At 36.3% G+C, this 18,971-nt stretch overlaps 1 protein-coding gene across 2 annotated transcripts; it reads right to left on the reverse strand.

The window, feature by feature from the left end:
- LOC109823628 (protein TPLATE) lies at positions 780-18,247 on the reverse strand. Of its 2 annotated transcripts, none has more exons than XM_020389910.1 (7): positions 17,229-18,245; positions 15,558-16,154; positions 14,262-14,623; positions 11,780-12,083; positions 10,006-10,128; positions 2,191-2,643; positions 780-1,427 (listed from the first exon to the last, which is right to left on the reverse strand). In XM_020389910.1, the coding sequence occupies exons 1-7, from the start codon at positions 18,084-18,086 to the stop codon at positions 921-923; spliced, it is 3,204 nt and encodes a 1,067-aa protein (XP_020245499.1). In that variant the 5' UTR covers positions 18,087-18,245; the 3' UTR covers positions 780-920. The 2 variants fall into 2 exon arrangements, with proteins under 2 accessions (XP_020245499.1, XP_020245500.1); XM_020389911.1 differs by lacking the exon at positions 780-1,427 and adding an exon at positions 1,865-2,023 and having other exon boundaries at positions 17,229-18,247.

Genomic DNA, 18,971 nt, shown 5'->3' on the forward strand with positions numbered 1-18,971 from the left:
ATCTTTTAAATGGGATTAATATTGAATATTTTTAGAGTAATTTTTAAATTAGTTTATTTTAATATAATAAAATAAAAATATTCATTAATAAAACAAATACGTGAGGATCTATATAACCCGCCCAAAAGGAACTACATTCAGAAATACAAAAATTACATTATATAAGTAAAATACGATAACAACAAACTAAAATTTCGGTAGATCATTTCCATACCTACCGGTGCCGTACTGATACCCTGACGGACCCCAATGAGTCAATGACGTCCCCAATATCCAGTTCCTCCTAAAACATGAGTTAAACTATCAAATTGAAAATCACCGCTATTTCTGCTAATGATTTGTTGCTTTTTCCTCTCAAAAAATGCATGTTTCCTTACATCAATATTAAAATCATTAAATATTAGTCTCATTTTGAAGGTTTTGACAAATCAATTTCAATGATATAATTTTTATTTAAAATAAACGAGTAAATTTAAAATTATATTAAGTTAAATAATTAGTTTAATTATATTCAAAGATACAACTGGTATTTATGAAAAGTTATAAATGAGATGAGAGTGCAAAATTAAAATTAAAATATATGAATAGTGTTTTAAAGGGATCCCTCTATATGAGCCAAAACCCTTCAAATATGGAGTGTCACTATAGCACCCTCTTAATATAAAGAGTGCTACAGTTCCCCCATTGGAGCCAATGGTACGCCATTTTTAGAGGAATGACGTACCATTGGAAATGCTCTTACAACAGATTCAACAGTCGTGTAACTCATAGTAATACATATCTCAAACAATGATCACTAAATTCTCATAACTCAACAAACAACTAGTACTTTCAAACCTGTATGGGAAAAAAACCCCATTATCAACAAAAGAATAGATTACAAAAAGTACATCAACAAAAAACATCGAGAAAACTCGAAACTAGTTAACTTTAACAGCTTTTTCCTTGCACAACATATGCCACTCTTGAATCACGGCTGCCTGAAGAGCTCGGTGTTCTACCTCTTCTGCAGTAGGAGCCGATATCGTGGAGGGTCCTTTCGGTAATCCATTTTCATCAACATCCTCCTTTTTCTTCTTATCTTCCTCATTTTCTTCTTCTTCCTCTATCTTTGGGGGTTGAGGTTTAGGCCTGGCTGCTTTAAGCAAAGCTATTCTCTCCATTGAAATTTTCAGCCTTTCAGCAGCAGCAGACTTCACTTCATCTTCAGGCATGTATTCAACTCCGCCATCGGTTATGTCATCGAGCCAGCCTTGCACATCTGACCCTATTTCCTTTATGATTGATGAGTCAGATGCGCGCACAACAAATTTGCACATCATGGTGGTGGTTTCATCTCCAAGGTCCACATTTCTGCTTACTTCACTAGCGCCGAAGACCATCATTCCCAAGAAGCCACCGTGCCAAGTTTTAGCAGCGAAGCATAACTGTCAGTGAGAAGATTGGGAAAATAACAAGATTAGTGATGTTAATACTGAAATTTCTTAGGAAAAACTAACAAGTATACAAGGTGTGATATGTCCGTCCACATAGGGGTCATTTGGTTTGTGGATTGCATCTCAAAGGATTTTGACACATGTAAGGGGCTTTGAAAAATCCATACTTAAAAAATCTTGTTTGTTTGCAATGAATATTAAAAATAAATCGCATGAAGGATAAAATCCAACAAAAGTTTTATTTGCTTTCACTTGAATTTTGTTGACATCTGACTAAAATCATAAATACCACTGAAATCCAACACAATTATAGAGAATTATAGTTGATGCATCTATCCTACGTGGAAACCCCAAATTTATCGTATGAAAAATACCAACAAACAATGGGTTCACAAAAATCCAGAACTGCAAACTTAGCGTGTCCCATTTCTCAATGCAAAGTTGGAAAAATCCCCACCAATCGCATGGAAGCAAACAACTCCTGGTTGGCTGGTGTGTCGCTGACATGTCAGTATGGTACACATCCAAGATAGGGATGTGCCAGGCTAGCAATACACCCCAAATATGTGGCCCACCTATACTCAAAACTAATAGTAACTCCAGCATTTAGTCATATAGGCATTTTACCATTAAGAGGAACTTAGAAACTGAGAAACTTCATTAGGAGATATATCTGATGTACTACCAACAAGCTGAGAAATTCTATAAAGCATAGACCAATAACATACTAACAATGAACAGATGAGGAACTCACTTGAAACCCTGCAACTGTACGAATTATGTGTGAGCAAACTGGATGGAAAGGCTTCGACGAAAGGGATTTCAGTCCACTCAGAAACGGGGATGCCTCACTTTGTTGTGCAGCGGTAGCCTTAAAGCCACTTCCTTCGTAAGTGTACGTACCAGTGTACTCCAGGATAGCTGGTAGACTTGGCCACAGTCGAAAATATTCAACAGGCGAACATTTATGAGGCAAGAGAAGGTCAGTCAGTGGAATCTTATAAGGTTGACACCTTAAGATCACTGGCTCTCCAAGCTCTGACTTTAGGGTTCTCTTCTGTCGCAAGATTTGAGGATCTTCACTTTCATAATCTCCTTCGTAATCTCCAGCAGTACTTCCATAAAACGGGTAGTATAACACTTGAACCCAAAGGGCACATCTCTCAAAATGTGAGACTCCAACAGTTACACTGCTGAGGACTGGATCCTACAATTGAAACAAAATGCAAATGCCATAATTAATTAATGCAATTCTTATGTGATCGCAGAATATCTGAGACTGAAAGGAGAATTCCCTAGAATGGTTATAAGACTAACAATGCTTTATGATCTGAATATTAGGCAATTAAAAAACAATATATATAAAAAAATTAGTATAGCGGAAATGAGAATGTTACGTTAGTCTTGTGGGTATACACTATAGAATAAGAAATGAATGCATCCGTAATAAATTAGAGGTTGCTCATATTGATAATTAAATGCGAGAAAATTGACTAAGGTGCTTTCGTCATGTACAACAGAGACCTCTTAGTACACCGGTTAGAAAAAGTGAATATTATAGTTAATAGGGGCAAAATGGTCTAGAGGTAAACCTAAAAGAACTTGATTGGAAGCAATTAAGAAGGATATAATAATGGTTAATTTAATGAAGGAAATGACCCATAATAGAGTGAAACGGAAGAATAGGATCCAGGTAGCCGACCCAAATATTTGAGATATACGCTTTGTTGTTGTTGTTATTGTTAAAATACATACAACTCTTCAAACTATGAGAATCATGAAAGGGCATTAGCTAGCTTTGCATTATTCACACAATCACACGTTAAATAGAGAAACTCATGTAAGACCTAATTATCCTTCTCTCTAGATTAATTTTCCTAAATGATGTTTCTGCTTCTTAGATAACCAGCAGCTTACATAAGCAGATATGGAGTTTCCACACCATAAGGTGAGTTTATCACATAATTACGGAATTAATTGAGGTGGATTTATGAAACATGAACATCAAATAGTGGGGAAGCGAAAAAAGATCAGTGGTGCATTGGGGAGCATGGTCTTGCTTTTTTCAAATAAAATTGTAGGATTTCTTCAACCTTAACTTGTGTCATGGGGCTTCACTGCTTCAACTTGGTTTGGACAGCTTTTTTTTAAGAGGAGACAGGAGAAGCTGGAAAGGTTACAATGCTAACCACCCAAAAGTTGTATTTGTTTACATTTTTTTAGGGAGGGGAAGGGTTGTGGGGTTAAAAAGAAGCAAATTTCCTCACTTTCCTAACCCTCCAAAAGTGGACAGATTGGAAGGGGAGGGATTGAGTTTTAAGTGATCTTTTTTTAAAATTCCAATACTATCCCTAGACTTAAGTCATATTTGTCACTTAGTCTCCCTCCTTCCCTATTTCTTACTCTAAGCAAACACAAACCATAATTTACCCTCACTTCCCCTAGTTGTCTATACAAACACAATTATTTCTATCATTTCCCTCCCTTCTCACTCCCCCTTCCTTTGGGATTATTATAATCATTTCCCTCCCCTACCCTCTTTTGTATCCGAACCCAGTAAGTTGGTGATCAACGAAGGAAAGTGCTACATTTATTTTTATAACCTTAAATACACTGAAGAATTTCTAGGAAGGATATCAATTGAGATACCGCATCCAAAGCCTATCCAAACAGTTACAAGTTATAATGCCCATCTGACACAAGAGATGGGAACAGAAGGAATACCTCAGGCTCGGGATGCATGTAACTTGAGAGGATCGAAATAACTACAGTGGAACGATACCTGATATACATAAATTAAGTAGTCACCTTATCTATTTAGGAAAAGCCATTCATAAAGGAGCACTAGCGGGTTGTTCCTGACTAAGGCAGGGAACAGAATCATACAGCTAAATGTATGGATAAAAAAAAAATGAGCACTTGAGCAATTCAAGCTTTCGAGGTGACAATGGATTGATGAATGCTTTCTAGTTCTGAGTTTTGAATGTAAAAGTTGTCTAAGCTTGAAGCTAAATGAACCTACTAACGTTTTAAAAGAAAATGAATGGCATGTTTATTAAACTTGTTTGGATCTAATTTTTATCAGAGGAAAAGAGTTACCATATGAATTCAATATCTTGACAATGCACTCTTGAAGTGATCTTGGACCACATATTAGAAGTATGTGCACCAGAGATGTTCCAGAAAAATTCTGGTCTGATGATTGCTCATGTTTTTGACACCCCTCCCAATACTATGTTTATAAAGAAAATTTTAGCATGATCATTGCACATGTTCCTTACATCTCTTTCTATGCTCATGTTTAAGATATAGCTAAAAAGTTTAACAAACAGCAGATCAATATTGTTTATCCCCATTATTTCTTGACTGAGTTCATTAATCCTATGTTAACCTGAGAGAGCTGGTTAGATATTTGGACATTTCATTTATTATAACTGCAGATGCCAGTATCCATTTGCACATGACAAAGAACAGTTTGTGTGCTATAAGACCAGATGAATTATCATGAAGCTCTAGGGATGATGGTTTGCATTTGATTTTCCTAACAGTTATTAAAGTTTCAACTTCCAAGAGCTTACACAATCGCTTCTTGTGCTTTGAAGTTCTATCACTTACCATCAATCACCAACATGTGGTTAAGAGCCATAAAGTCAACATATATCATGTTTTATCTTTGAGAAATCTGAATGATTCTAGTAAGTAGTGAGAGATCATTCACAAAAGCCTCACTAAGCAATCTACTCCATTCTCAAATGTTTTAGTAACATAATTATTGCCCCTTTTGATATGTGGTTAAATACAGGTGTCCCTTTTGATATGTGGTTAGATACAGGTTCATGCTTGATGTGATAGATCCGCATTGCTTGTAATAAAGTGATATCAAAGATTTTTATTTATTTATTTATTTATTTTGGAGAAATCTGGAAGATTCTAGTGGTGGTCATTAACAAGAAGACCAACTTCAGAAAATGTACTTCATTATTATCCCTTTTAATATGCGGTTAGATACAGGTGCATGCTTGATGCAATAGATATGCGTTGCTCGTACTAAAGCAACATCAAAGATGTTTTTTATTTGATAAATCTGGAATATTCTAGTGAGAGGCTGTTAACAAGAACTAACTTTAGAAACTATACTTCATTATCAACTTTTTACGTATATGTTTGAACAACACACATTTAGAAACATAATGTACTTCATTATTATCCCTTTTAATATGCGGTTAGATACAGGTGCATGCTTGATGCAATAGATATGCGTTGCTCGTACTAAAGCAACATCAAAGATGTTTTTTATTTGATAAATCTGGAATATTCTAGTGAGAGGCTGTTAACAAGGACTAACTTTAGAAACTATACTTCATTATCAACTTTTTACGTATATGTTTGAACAATACACATTTAGAAACATAATGTTTCATTGTTTTAGATCTGTGGAAAACACAATAGTACTTTTTTCTCAAAGAAGGAAAGAGATTCAAGTAAGTAGTGAGTGACCATTCACAGGAGTCTCACTGAGCAATCTACGCCATTCTCAATGTGTGCTATATAGCAACATAATTATTATCCCTTTTGATATGTGGTTAAATACAGGATCATGTCTGATGCAATAGATATGAATTCCTCCTACTAATGTAATAAACCTAATTTCCAGACTATAAGAAGTACAATTTTGTGTTTGTACGAACTACTAAATGTTGTTTGTAAATATTAGATTACAAGAGGGTTTAAAGGGCTATAATGACAATAGGCACAGTAATATTTGTAATAGAGCTTTTCTAGGGGTTTAACGTAAATAAGATCTAAAATATAGAAAACCCTATACCAAGTAAATTTCTATAACCGCCTATCTTTTGTCTCGGGTGTTTCTTTTCTCCTCAGTGGTTAAAAAAATAATAGTGAGAAAAAAGAAAAGAATAATCTTAGGCGTTAAATGAAGACAAAGTGCTTGGATCGGGAAGGATCAGCAAGGTATAAAGCCTGTTACAAGTACATGAATATGAAAATACATGCTTTGATCCTTTGATTGAAAGATTTAATTTCGACGCAAGCCTTTGACCAAAACTAGTTGATGCTTCTTTTACTTTCAATTGTCTAGTTTCAAGTTTGTTCTATAACCCACTGTTTTAAATATCGGCCGATAATCGATATTATCAGCCAAGTTATCGGATTTGGGAGCTCTCTGCTAGGATAAATTGGATTTTTAATCGGTTATCGTTTTTGTAGGTTTATCGGCGATTTATCGGCGTTATCGACACTTATCGGCCGATAAGTAAGATTTTTTTATCGGGATTATCGGCTCATTTTAACTAACATTATATTTTTTCAAGGCTATGATGCAAGTTTCGCTTTCTACAATTTGTTAGTGATTCTAAACATGATGATTTACATTTTGGTATGTTTATATTTCATTAAGCATGATTAGATTATATTTTTTAATTGTTATATTATATATACACATCATCCAGTATATCACTCCGATAAATACTACTTATCCCCGATATATCCCGGATTTCCGCTATCCGATAAGGATTTTGGCTGTCCGATAAATCCCCGATAACCGATATTTAAAACCTTGCTATAACCTACCATCATTTATCCATAGCTATAATTTCTTATAAAGCCTTCTCATGTGCAATAAGTTTTAATTATCCAGCGAGAGAGGTGCAATAATCTTAATTTTCAAATTTTGATTTTATTCCTATTCTAAAGTATGAGGTTTCCTGATCTTATCCTTTGTAGGATATAATTGTTTGACTGATCCCTTGTACCTTTAATATATATAATTCTTTAATAAGGGTGTGATAGTGCAATACTAATACTTATATAATTATATGTATATTCCATAGGGTAGAGATTTCCACATAGGTGTTGTGTGCAGAATTTGGATTTCGATGTATTCAGTAAGTGGTGAATTTATGCATTGTGCGCTACGTATTTTTTATATAAAATTATATTAAAAATATGTAGATTTGTTCTTGATGGATTACATCCTTTGTATGATTTACTGGTATATCATTTGTTGATTGATTTGATTTTGTGATGCTCATGGATAGTTTGGTATAAGCTTAAGCTTATTTTACTTTGTCGATAATCATGTCTTTTTCATATAGGAGTATATTGAGATGCATATGTTGTTGATTTCACCATTGGTTGTCCTTAGGCATTTTTTATAAATATTTAGTTATATGAACTTTGTTCATTTATCATAAAATATATGCATATTAAGTCAATATACCAGTATATGTCAGGAATACGTAAGTCATCTAAACAGGGCTCAATGTGCCTTTATGAGGTTTTTTATTTTAACGCTAAGAGGTCAAATTTGGGTCTCATCGTCCCGACCACGGGCTATATAATAGTGGGGTTTGCCAAATCAACTGGAGTATCGAAGTGTTAACCGTATTGAGACGTGATCTGCTTATTTACATTGCATGAATATATTTTAAAAAAATATTGCATTATGATTTTATACTATTTTAATATTTTGCTTATCAAGTCAAATTATTTTAGTTTTCAAAACAAGTGTTTAATGCATGAATTTATCCACTTATTGAGTTGTGAACTTATTGTGTTATATTCATTCTTTTCAGAGACTCGAGATTAGGTGGAGTTGGTGGTTCCTAAATTATTAGAAGGGAGCAAAGAATAAAATTTATAAATTGCTACTTTTTTTTTAGGTGAAGGTTGAATAAAGTCTTTGATGTGTAGTTGATAATTGGAAGCTTTGTAATAATGGAATATTTCTCTTTAGTTGACTTTTATTACAAATTGAGGAATATTTGTTTATCTCAAGTTAACTAGATTAATATTGACTTTTAGATTATAGAGAATATATGTTGCTGGTTTTATTTCAGTGATGAGATTATTTTGGTGGTCTTTTGATGAATGTAGATTTTTGGAGGATATTTTCACATGTTTAGTCCGGCTCCAATATTCCTTTTAGGTTTGAAAATTGGGGTCGTGACAACTAAAGTAATATGAAAGATGTTTTTTGTTTCAGAAATTTGGAAGAGTCTAGTGAAAGGTCATTAACAAGACCAACTTTATAAATTTCACTTCATTATAAACTTTTTTGGTTATATGTTCGAACAACAAACAATTAGAAATACAACTTTTTATTATTTTTGATATATGCTAAATACAACATAGTACTTTTTCTCAGGAAAGGAAAGTGATTTACTTCAAATTGCTCCCTTTACCTATGTATTAAATGGTACGTACAGAAAGAAAATTAGTTACTGGTCCTTACAAATATTGTGTTGCACATAACAATACCAATTGCATCCTGACCTCAGAAAGGATATATTTATCACATTTATGTATGTATTAGATGGTGAAATAAGAAATCTAGCTGAGAGAGGGGAGAAGACCACTTTCAGTAAACTAAAACTGGTAAATCAGATGAATAAATTTGGTTACTAATTGTGTGAGCTACCCGAGCACGGTAAAATTTAAAAGCCTATAAATAGGTTTCACGAAGTGAAAATAGTTATAACTCTTATGTGTTTATATCCCTTTGATATGGTTGTCTCATATACATTAAAAGGTACATTGCTTAAAGCTCAAGGATTTAATGGAAAAGGGATATGATCAATATTATCAAAGGTGCATGCCTCATTGCGCCTCATGTGCCCTGCAATGTAGGGGTAGTGGCGAAGCGCCCTGCATTTAATGTGGTAGCACCTTTTTACACCTCATAAACGAGCTTCTTGAGGGCGCTTTACACAACGTGCATGCAATGCATAACCTCACAGTTTTGTATTCTTTGACATTTTAATCGGATCTTTATGCCCGATAACCCCTGCTCTAAAATGAAAACTTCACCCTTAGGAATCTTTAGTAGCCTGATTGAGGATCATAACTCCTTCTCCTTTACTATTTGACTTTGTTGAGATATTTGTCTTGATTTGACTTTTGATTTGGAAAATTATAATCTTTACTACTATGTTGGATGTGTTAGCATTATGACTTAGAATCTTATTCGTTGTTTGGTAGTAGATATTATTTATTTTGACATACTTCTATATCAGAATTCATAAACATGTATTTTCATGCTTGATTATCTACCTTGAAAAATTATGTGCGCAGTATGCACCTCACTTCACTCAGGTATGCGTATAGCATTACACCTTGCACACGCGTGTAAAAAGGTTTTGTGCTCCCCATTGTGCCTCGCATATTGATAACATCAGAGTCATTAACAACTTGAGTTTTGGCTGAATTGTTTTTAAATATTTCATTTTGTTCACATAATCTTACTGATTAAATTTTACTCATTGATTTTTCAGTACAAATCATGAAAGCTTTCTTGCAGTAGAATGATCAAGGAATAAAAATAGTGCAACCAGTAAATTAACCCAGATAAATTAACTCTAAGTACTCGAATAGTCAAGAAGAAGCATATCAACTCTAATTACTCGACTAGTCAAGAAGAAACATATCAACTCTCAAACCTCAAATCAACAGGATAAATTGGTCAAGTCGTATTATCCGCAGAAAAAGGCATGGAAATACATAAAATGGTGACACGCGTATATAAATGCAGACTTGAGTGTCATGAACAAACCTGTGAGACAAGATGTCGCAATTGCCGAACTGCTTGGGGAGATCCATCCATATAGTATAGTGCTCCAGTCAGTCCAACCCGGATATCCACCCTATTAAGTTCTAACTCAGTCAAGTTTAGAATCTGCAACAAGTTTTCTTGATCAGAACTCGGAAGATACAGTAGTTAATCCTGAATAAATAGCAAAATAAGCACAAATTATCTATGAAATTAGGATGAAGTACAAAAATACACAATACTAAGTTCTAGCTCAGTCAATTTTAGAATATGTAGCAAGTTCTATTAGTCAAGATACGGTATTTTATCCTAAATAGGTAGCACAATAGGAACAAATTATCAATGAAATTAGGATGAAAAATAAAACAACATAATCTTCTGTAGCCTAAGATTTCTTGCGCCAAGGAGTAATCTTAGCTCAGACTGAAGTGGAAGTTTGGTGCTTGTATTTTAAGGGACGCGTCTAAATCACACCTATGGATACATCTAAATCACATCTAAAACAATCTGGGGTTTAAAAAAATTAAGACACAAAGATACGATATAATAGTAGGGTAGACATTTAATATAGGCTTAATAGCAATTAAATACCTTATAGCTTGCTCACATTTGCTGTTATGTACCCTTTATTTTTTTTACATTTATATACGCTATTGTTTCCCACTGTGTAATCAAATTAATATCTAGTTTTTCGTTGAATGGATGAAAATACCCTTTTAGAGATAGAGGGAGTGAGGGAGATGTCGGCAATGGAGGGTCGCTGGCGATGGGTTGCCGCATCAAGGGTCTTGTTAGGGTAGCGGGAGGGAGCCCACGCTCTACTGGAACCTACCATCAATGGCCTCCTTTCTCTAACCAAATCTAAAACCTCCCTCCAATTGCTTTCCATTCCTAACCCTCTTTAAAATCCTCTCCCCTCAGTTTCTCTTACCCCCCAATCTTCCCTCTTCTCCCCTGATGCCCACACTCTCCTCACCAACAACAAAGCCCATTGTCTGAACTTCCCCATTCGAACTCTCAACTCTCCTTCCAAAAAAGAGGAAGAAAGCAATGAACAGAGAGAAAGCCCAAGTGGGGGAGATGGAGCTTTTCCTGCTTCTAGGTCCAAGCAGAATTTGAGATGAGCAATGTTTGTTACTTTTATACAAGTTAGTTTTCTTGTCAAGCTCAGGATGTTGTTTGTGCTCCCTGAGAGAGATAAAGTTTGTCAATTAAGCCCAATGAAGGAGGTTTGGCTCTTACCCATTTTCTTAAACTTAGGCGGACGGAGAGATAGAAGGAGAGATGAGGGTTTTTTAGTTATTTTAGTAAACTTCTGTGGTGTCATAGAAGGAGAGATGAGGGTTTTTTAGTTATTTTAGTAAACTTCTAGGGTGTTTTTTGACATTTTTTTGTCATGTGAAAGTCTAGTGACAGGCAAACGCAAGGAGGTAACATGCTATTTTAAAAAAACTTAACGATATTAAATGTAAAAAATAAAAGATAGGGTGTATAAATGCAAAGGCAAGTAAACTCTAAACTATTTAAGTGAAATTAAGCCTTTAATTTAACAAAGTAGTCACATCATGTTCAAACATTTTCCACAAAAGTAAGGTCCGCTAAGAAGCGGTGAATTAATAAGTAATGAATTATTTTGTCTAGTATAGCTAGTTGCAACATAAGAAAGTTAAGAGGCAATGGACAGTAAACATAGAGAAAGCTATAAACAGTAACATTATGTTGCATCAGAACCAGTTAAAAAAGTTAATTCAAGAAACGGCGTTGGTCAGAAGAGAACCTTTAAATGCATTGTTATTCTCCCATCAATTGAATCTGCCAAATGATATGCTTCAACATAACAAGGATCACTACTACCAGTGAGAGTAAATGCCTTGGGAGGTACTTTAAGATATGTGGAATCAGTGCCTTGCGTTAGGAGAAGGTTTAATTCACTAGGATCAGGCCTCCAAAGCTCTTGAATGGCCTTGTGAACTAATCCTTCCAATTTTCTATCCTGTGCTGCAGATGCTTCAAAAAACTGAACTGTGAGCTTGTGGTGGCTGAATGGGTAGTCTCCTGTAGTATCACTTACGCCAGCCCATCTGAGAAGAATATAATAATTACTCAAAATTTATTAAATTTCATTAGTTTGTTGCATGACCTAAAAAATAAAATAAGCAAAAATAAAAAAAAGGATAACGATAACCTAAAAGAACACAATAGTTACAATGAAATGTAGCAATTTGCAGTCAAGTGAGCAATACACCTTTATGTAAGGGCCAAAACAGTAGACTAAGCAGCTTCTTTTTTTTGGGGGGTGGGGGGTGGGGGGGGGGTTAAAGGTTTACTAATCCTTTTAGATTATCATAAGATCTTTGGAAAGAAACAAGAACTCTATAGAAATTTGTTACGACATATGTAGTCATACAGTTACAAACCATAGTTTATATTGTACAACAATCAAAAGCTTACATGTCATACATGTTTCTTTTTTATGTCAATGCCCAGAATGAAAAAGCCAACATAGCCACATTCCTTACCTCTTGTTGTAATTTCTCATGCAAATGCACAAACCTTAACTTCACTAACACTAAAACATGTCCTAATAAAAGATACATTCATCAGGACCTATATATCCTAAGCCTACCTAAAATCCACATTTGCACCTGTCATCACCAAAGACTGCTATACATGGAGCATAATATATTGTCAAACCTAACCTAGAGCCATAGAATTGTTGTCAACCTAGGAAGCATGAATTATACCAGTTTTAGCTCCTTAAAGAGTTTCTGCTTAATTCTCAAGCATTATCTCCCAAAACCAAGGTACAATCTTGCAATCGTTAAGTAAGGCTTAATCTTCTTTTCCAAGTTGCATATTATGAATCATCTCATGCTTAAATCAGCAGATTTCCCCCACTGTTCCATCAATCCTTTAATTGAAGTACTACAATGATGACCTGATAATGTAGGCAGAAGCTAACCTAAGAACATAAAGAAGACAAAGTTTCATTTTGCTTCTAGTGATAAGGTGAAGCTTTGTAGTTGTCAAAGTAATTGCAGATTCGCAACAGTAACCTACAGCACGAAGCCAACATTTGAGGTATAACATATGAAAATATTTAAATTTATATGGGATCAAGGGCAATAAATTGATACTAATTAATCACCGTCATCATCCAAGCTTTTTCTTGTTCAAACAGAGTTTCATCTATAAATTAAAACTCCATAATCCATCTCAAGGAAGATCACAGTTCAAAAAGGAGGGAAAAACTTTACAACTGGCTCTCAGTGTCACATGTTGATATTAATAATCACCAATCATCATCCGAGCTTTTTCTTGTTCGAACAAGTTTCATCTATAAACCAAAACTCCATAATCCATCTCAAGGAAGATCACAATTCATAAAATAACTTTATGATTGGCTCAATGTCACATATTGATGTTCAACATTTTGGGCTGGCGTCATCGTACTCAGATGAGCTCCAGATGAGAAGATTGTGCACTTTCACCTCTTAGGATTGCTAAAACATATCACTTTAAAAAGGGGTTTTTCATGGGAACCACCTTAAATATAAGTGAAATTGATACAAATCACCTTATATATGTGTTATCCTCTCAACGTCACACCTCCGTCACTATTCAGCCCAAATTTTATTAAAATACCCATTTTACCCCCGTCTTCTCCATCTCCCCCGCCCCCCTTTCATTCCTTCATTCTCCTCTCAATCTCCTCTTCTTCCTCCTCTCCTCTCCCTAACCTCCTTTTTCCTTTCACCTCCTCTATTCTCGCCTTCCTCGCCTCTTCCTTCTTCTCCTCCTCTTCCTCCTCTTCTCTCTCTATTCTCACTGCTGGCTCCAACCTCCTTTCCTCCTCTCATGTCATCCACCCGATCAACTTCCCTCCTCTCCTCCTCTATTTTTTTTATTTGGTTAGAACGAGGGGTATTATAGTAATTTTATATTTTTGAAATCAGGTTTTACCCAAAAGTGTGACATTGAGAGGATAACACGTATGTAAGGTGGTTTGTATTAAAAAAACATTAAAGGTAGTTTGTATCAATTTCATCTGTATTTAAGGTGGTTCTCATGAAAAAAACCCTTTAAAAATATGAATAATACTCAGTGGAAAAGTTTGTCCAATGAACTGAAAATTGGAAAATTTTGACCAATGAACTGGAAAATAGATCAATGATATGATAGTAAAACAATTCAACACAACAAACAAAAGAAGCCTGCAAGGATTAAAGACCTTACAGAAACATGATTAAAGAACTGACCTGTTATCTGGGTGACTAATGACATACTTAATTGTCTGCAAAATATAACGGCATTGATGCTTGTTTACAGAATCAGCGGAGGTACTACCACGAAAATCTTCAAGTTCTTTACTAAGAAGCTGGCCGGCTCTTGCGTTTCGTGATCCGACGCGTTGAGCGCATAGTAGTACAGCTTGCACATCCTGAAGCCTGTTTGAACTTGTTGCAGATGAATCGGTGCTGAACAACACTTTGTGTATGTTTGCAACAATAATGTTCAATGGATCCTCTGGGTCATCTGCTAGAAGAGGATCCAGACCTTCCAGATCTAGGTGTTCAGCAATAGCCCATATCAGGCGTGCACATATTCTTGGTGTATGAACCTGAAAAGAAGCAAAAATGCTTCCAAGGTTACTAGAATGGCGTCATATGCAAGTTTCATGATAGGTGAAGAAACAGAACATGAGGATTCATCTCTGGACTAAAATCATGTTTATGGCTCAAAAGCATGATATTGGTAGCATAGTTTTGGAAAAGAATGGATGTGAATGATGACCATGGCATTGGTAGCATAGTTTTGGAAAAGAATGGATGTGAATAATGACCATGGCATTGGTAGCATAGTTTTGGAAAAGAATGGATGCTAATGATGACCACGGCATCAACTGGATAGCAAAACCATGGAAATCAATAGCTTCAATGATATCTTATATTGGCACTTGAATCTTACATCCATCAACTTTTAAGATCATATTGGCAAGTCATTCTGGGTAAAGCTTATGACTAGGTGTGTATGACTGACCCTAATTGAGAATCCATGCATATGACTGGACTTACATGAGATCCTTCATGGAAGGGAAGTAGGGTACATGAGTGAGAAGAACCATTACAACAAGAACTAGAATGCCTGCAATGACAACTTCACTTATAGAGCGCTACTAATAGATGGTGCATTCCATTTTGGACAAGAAAAATTGCACTAGAATTTCCACCATTATAAACAACCTAAGGCATAAACAAACTGAAGCACAAAAAATTAGGTTACAGCTGAGACCTGACTTTTGAGGAACTTGAAGTGTGAACCTTCCAAATTAAGAGAGTTTAAGAACCAAAACCCACATAATAATAAGAGATTAAAAAACCAATGAAAAGACTGCATCATTAAGCTCCTTGAAAATCTAAGTTGCACTGTAGTATTTCAAAGTTTCCTATTTGAGTGGGATTCATTCACCAATCTCCTCTTATTTTCCTAAGAAATGATGATATGAAGAATGCATTGAACTTATTTACAATTATAAACATGGTTACAGAAAAAACCTCGCGAAGATCTTTTATCAGTTGTAGTTGTAAATTCCGAAGTCTTGTCTCGTTGAGAATTTGATCCTGAGAAGCCCCATCTTTAATCGTTTTGACACCTCCCCTTGTATCATAAATATGGCAAAGCCTCACAAGCAACTTTAGGTAGCAGTCTATGGCATAAGTCCTCCCATCACAGTCCCAAATAACACAAGGTTTACAAACTTCAACAACCTCCAGAGCTGGTTCTGTCCAGTTTAATGCACCATAACCAGTTCCGTAAGCCAAAGCACCAATAACTCTGCTCTCAGTACCAGAAGTCTTTTGTTCAGGCAGCGGCAAAGATAACTGGAAACAACTTTCTACCAGTGAAGCAACCAGTTCTTCTCTGAACAGGCTTTTACTTGTTACACTATTCAAATCATCCTTGATTCTCACATCCTCAAAAAGAGAGGCAATATCTGTCCCAGGAAGAGGTTTTTGCCCTCTCCGAACACTTTCCTTAGCAAAAAGATCAACACAAAGGGCTGTACGACAAATGCAAGCCAAAGCATGCATCCTGTCTGACTCAGCCCTCAAGTTCCTCACCATAACAAGGAGGCGTTTAAACAATTGAACCTGCAGGCAGAATACAAGTTACATACCTTAGGTGTCATCGAATAACAGAAGTAAAAAAATGTCAAAAGATAACAGATCTGATACATTGTTATTATCTAAGTTAATGTGTGTCCCAATGTCCTGATTATGATGTGTGGTTCGCACATTTACCAACCAAGGAGCAATAGCTAGTCCAAAAGATCACTCAAGACTATAATCAATGAAAAGATGACAACAACAACAACAACAACAAACCCTTTCTCCAAAATTTCTAGGGCATATATCCACTGTTTTAAATATCGGCCGATAATCGATATTATCAGCCAAGTTATCGGATTTGGGAGCTCTCCGCTAGGATAAATTGGATTTTTAATCGGTTATCGTTTTTGTAGGTTTATCGGCGATTTATCGGCGTTATCGGCACTTATCGGCCGATAAGTAAGACTTTTTTATCGGGATTATCGGGATTATCGGCCCATTTTGACTAACATTATATTTTTTCAAGGCTATGATGCAAGTTTCGCTTTCTACAATTGGTTAATGATTCTAAACATGATGATTTACATTTTGGTATGTTTATATTTCATTAAGCATGATTAGATTATATTTTTTAATTGTTATATTATATATACACATCATCCAGTATATCACTCCGATAAATACTACTTATCCCCGATATATCCCGGATTTCCGCTATCCGATAAGGATTTTGGCTGTCCGATAAATCCCCGATAACCGATATTTAAAACCTTGCATATATCCTACTTAAGTTCTGTAAGGACTGTATCCTTCATTAAGTTAACCACTATCATATTTAACTTAATTGTTTCTTGACAAGTTCTCTTCAATCTCTAGTCCTAATATTACCACTTCTTCTAATTAGTGCATTTTGGCCCTATCGGCGGAAGGATATAGTATAAATTGTTTGGCTCAATCGAAGAGAATGATATCAAAGGTTTCCTCCAGAAAGTATAATAGGGTCATGGTTGAAAGATTGCCTACATTTTGTTTTTTGCAATTAGAAATTTAACAACGATACAAGTTTAAACTGATAAAAACATAAAGCAGAAAGAAACCATTCATCCAAAAAGTTACCTGCATATGTAGATCAAGAAGATGAAGGTTTGTGACGACAGCCCTAACAATACTCTCCCTAGCAGACGAAAACTCCTGCCTATCCCAAAGAGTCAAAATCGCAATTATGGATGCTGAAGCCCATTCCGGTTTCCCACCAGGCACATCAGCCAAAGACAGCATATTAATCCCCACCTCAAAAATCAAGGGCGGATCCAACGAGCTCAAAAATGGCAACAAATGAGACACAACATCCGAAACCCCAACAACCTTCTCAGCACTCTCCACACTCTCCACCACATTGCTCTTCCCACCCTTCGAAAGCTTCCGAAAAACCTCCACCGACCCTGAAGCCATAGCTTTCGCAGCATAAACCAACGGGAAAACCGTAACCCTAAAGCTCTCAACCGGCAGGATCAAAGATCTCGCCATCAAAGCATTCCTCTTCTTCCAAACGAAATCAATCGCCGACACCACCCAATTTGACCTAATCGCAAGCGAATTCTCACTATCGATCAGCTTATCCCCTGCCAACCTACTCATCCTCTTCGATTCAAACTCCTGAAACAGACGTCCGATCGACTCGAACGCGATCTTCGACACGATATCAGATCTATCCAGCATGTTATTCCCAATCCTTGCCCACCAGTTCGAAACCCGATCCAGCAGACTGACAGAATTCTCACACAGAAGCACGAGGTCATCTCGCGCGAGAATGCAACCTAGGGTTTCGGTGATCGAGAAGCGGAGGTTGTCGCTTTGGGAGTCGAAGCACTTGGAGATCTCCTTGTTGGAGTCGGCGATGAGCTTGGCGAGGCGGTGGCGGAGGGCGTCGTTCGAGCGGAGGTCCGCTTGGATTTGGGCGATGAGGATGTCCATGGATTCCTAGGGTTCGAGGATTTTAGCGCAGATCTGGCATCCAAATGGAGCTCGAGGTAGTTGAAGATGCAGCATTAGTTCAAAAGAGAGGAAGACGAATGGGGCTAAGTAGCACTTACAACCTCATAGGTTCATTCACTACGCACTTACACCGTCTATAACCAGCGTCTAACCCGTGCTTTGCTCTTTTCTAAGCTGCATTTTTAACGGGCTCCCTCTGAAAAAGTTTAATACATTTAGTTTAATTATTTTACGATTAAAATTAGAAATCATATCTACTATTCTGCACTTAAAAAACTCCTGTCAAGAACACGGTAAATTACTGTAGCATAAGCAATAATTTGTTAGACTTTTGGTTCATGACAAGACAATTTTGTCTTTGTGAATAGTCCAACATCGGAAAATTAGAAGAAGTTCAAAAAGTTTATAATGGTTCACATCTCAATGGGCTTTGAGTTAGTGTTTTGGGCCTACTGTTGTTTGGGCTGTTGCTCCACACACGCGCGCACGCACGCCACGACACGACACGTTTTACACAAGTTTGTAACGGGACACGACACGACACGTTTTACACAAGTTTGTAACGGTTGCGGGAGTTATGGAAACATATAACAGACGCGAGATTTCTGTGTAACGTCTGCGGACTACCAGCGACGGTTAAGAAGAGCAAGGGCTATATAAAGAGGTGAAGCTCATTCGGAAGAAACACAACAACAATTTTCTCAAATACTATTTACTTATATTTCGGGCAGCTATCTTCGTCTGAGCAAAAGCTCTGCTACTCGTGCTCGAGTATAGAGGTCAGCCGTTTCCGGGGGCTTTTACCGCTAGGGGGTGAGGATCGACTGCGCCAGGACGAAAAGGCGGGTCCTCTATCTTCTAGGG

The sequence above is a fragment of the Asparagus officinalis genome, chromosome 9, assembly GCF_001876935.1.
Source record: "Asparagus officinalis chromosome 9, Aspof.V1, whole genome shotgun sequence".
Classification (NCBI taxonomy): domain Eukaryota; kingdom Viridiplantae; phylum Streptophyta; class Magnoliopsida; order Asparagales; family Asparagaceae; genus Asparagus; species Asparagus officinalis.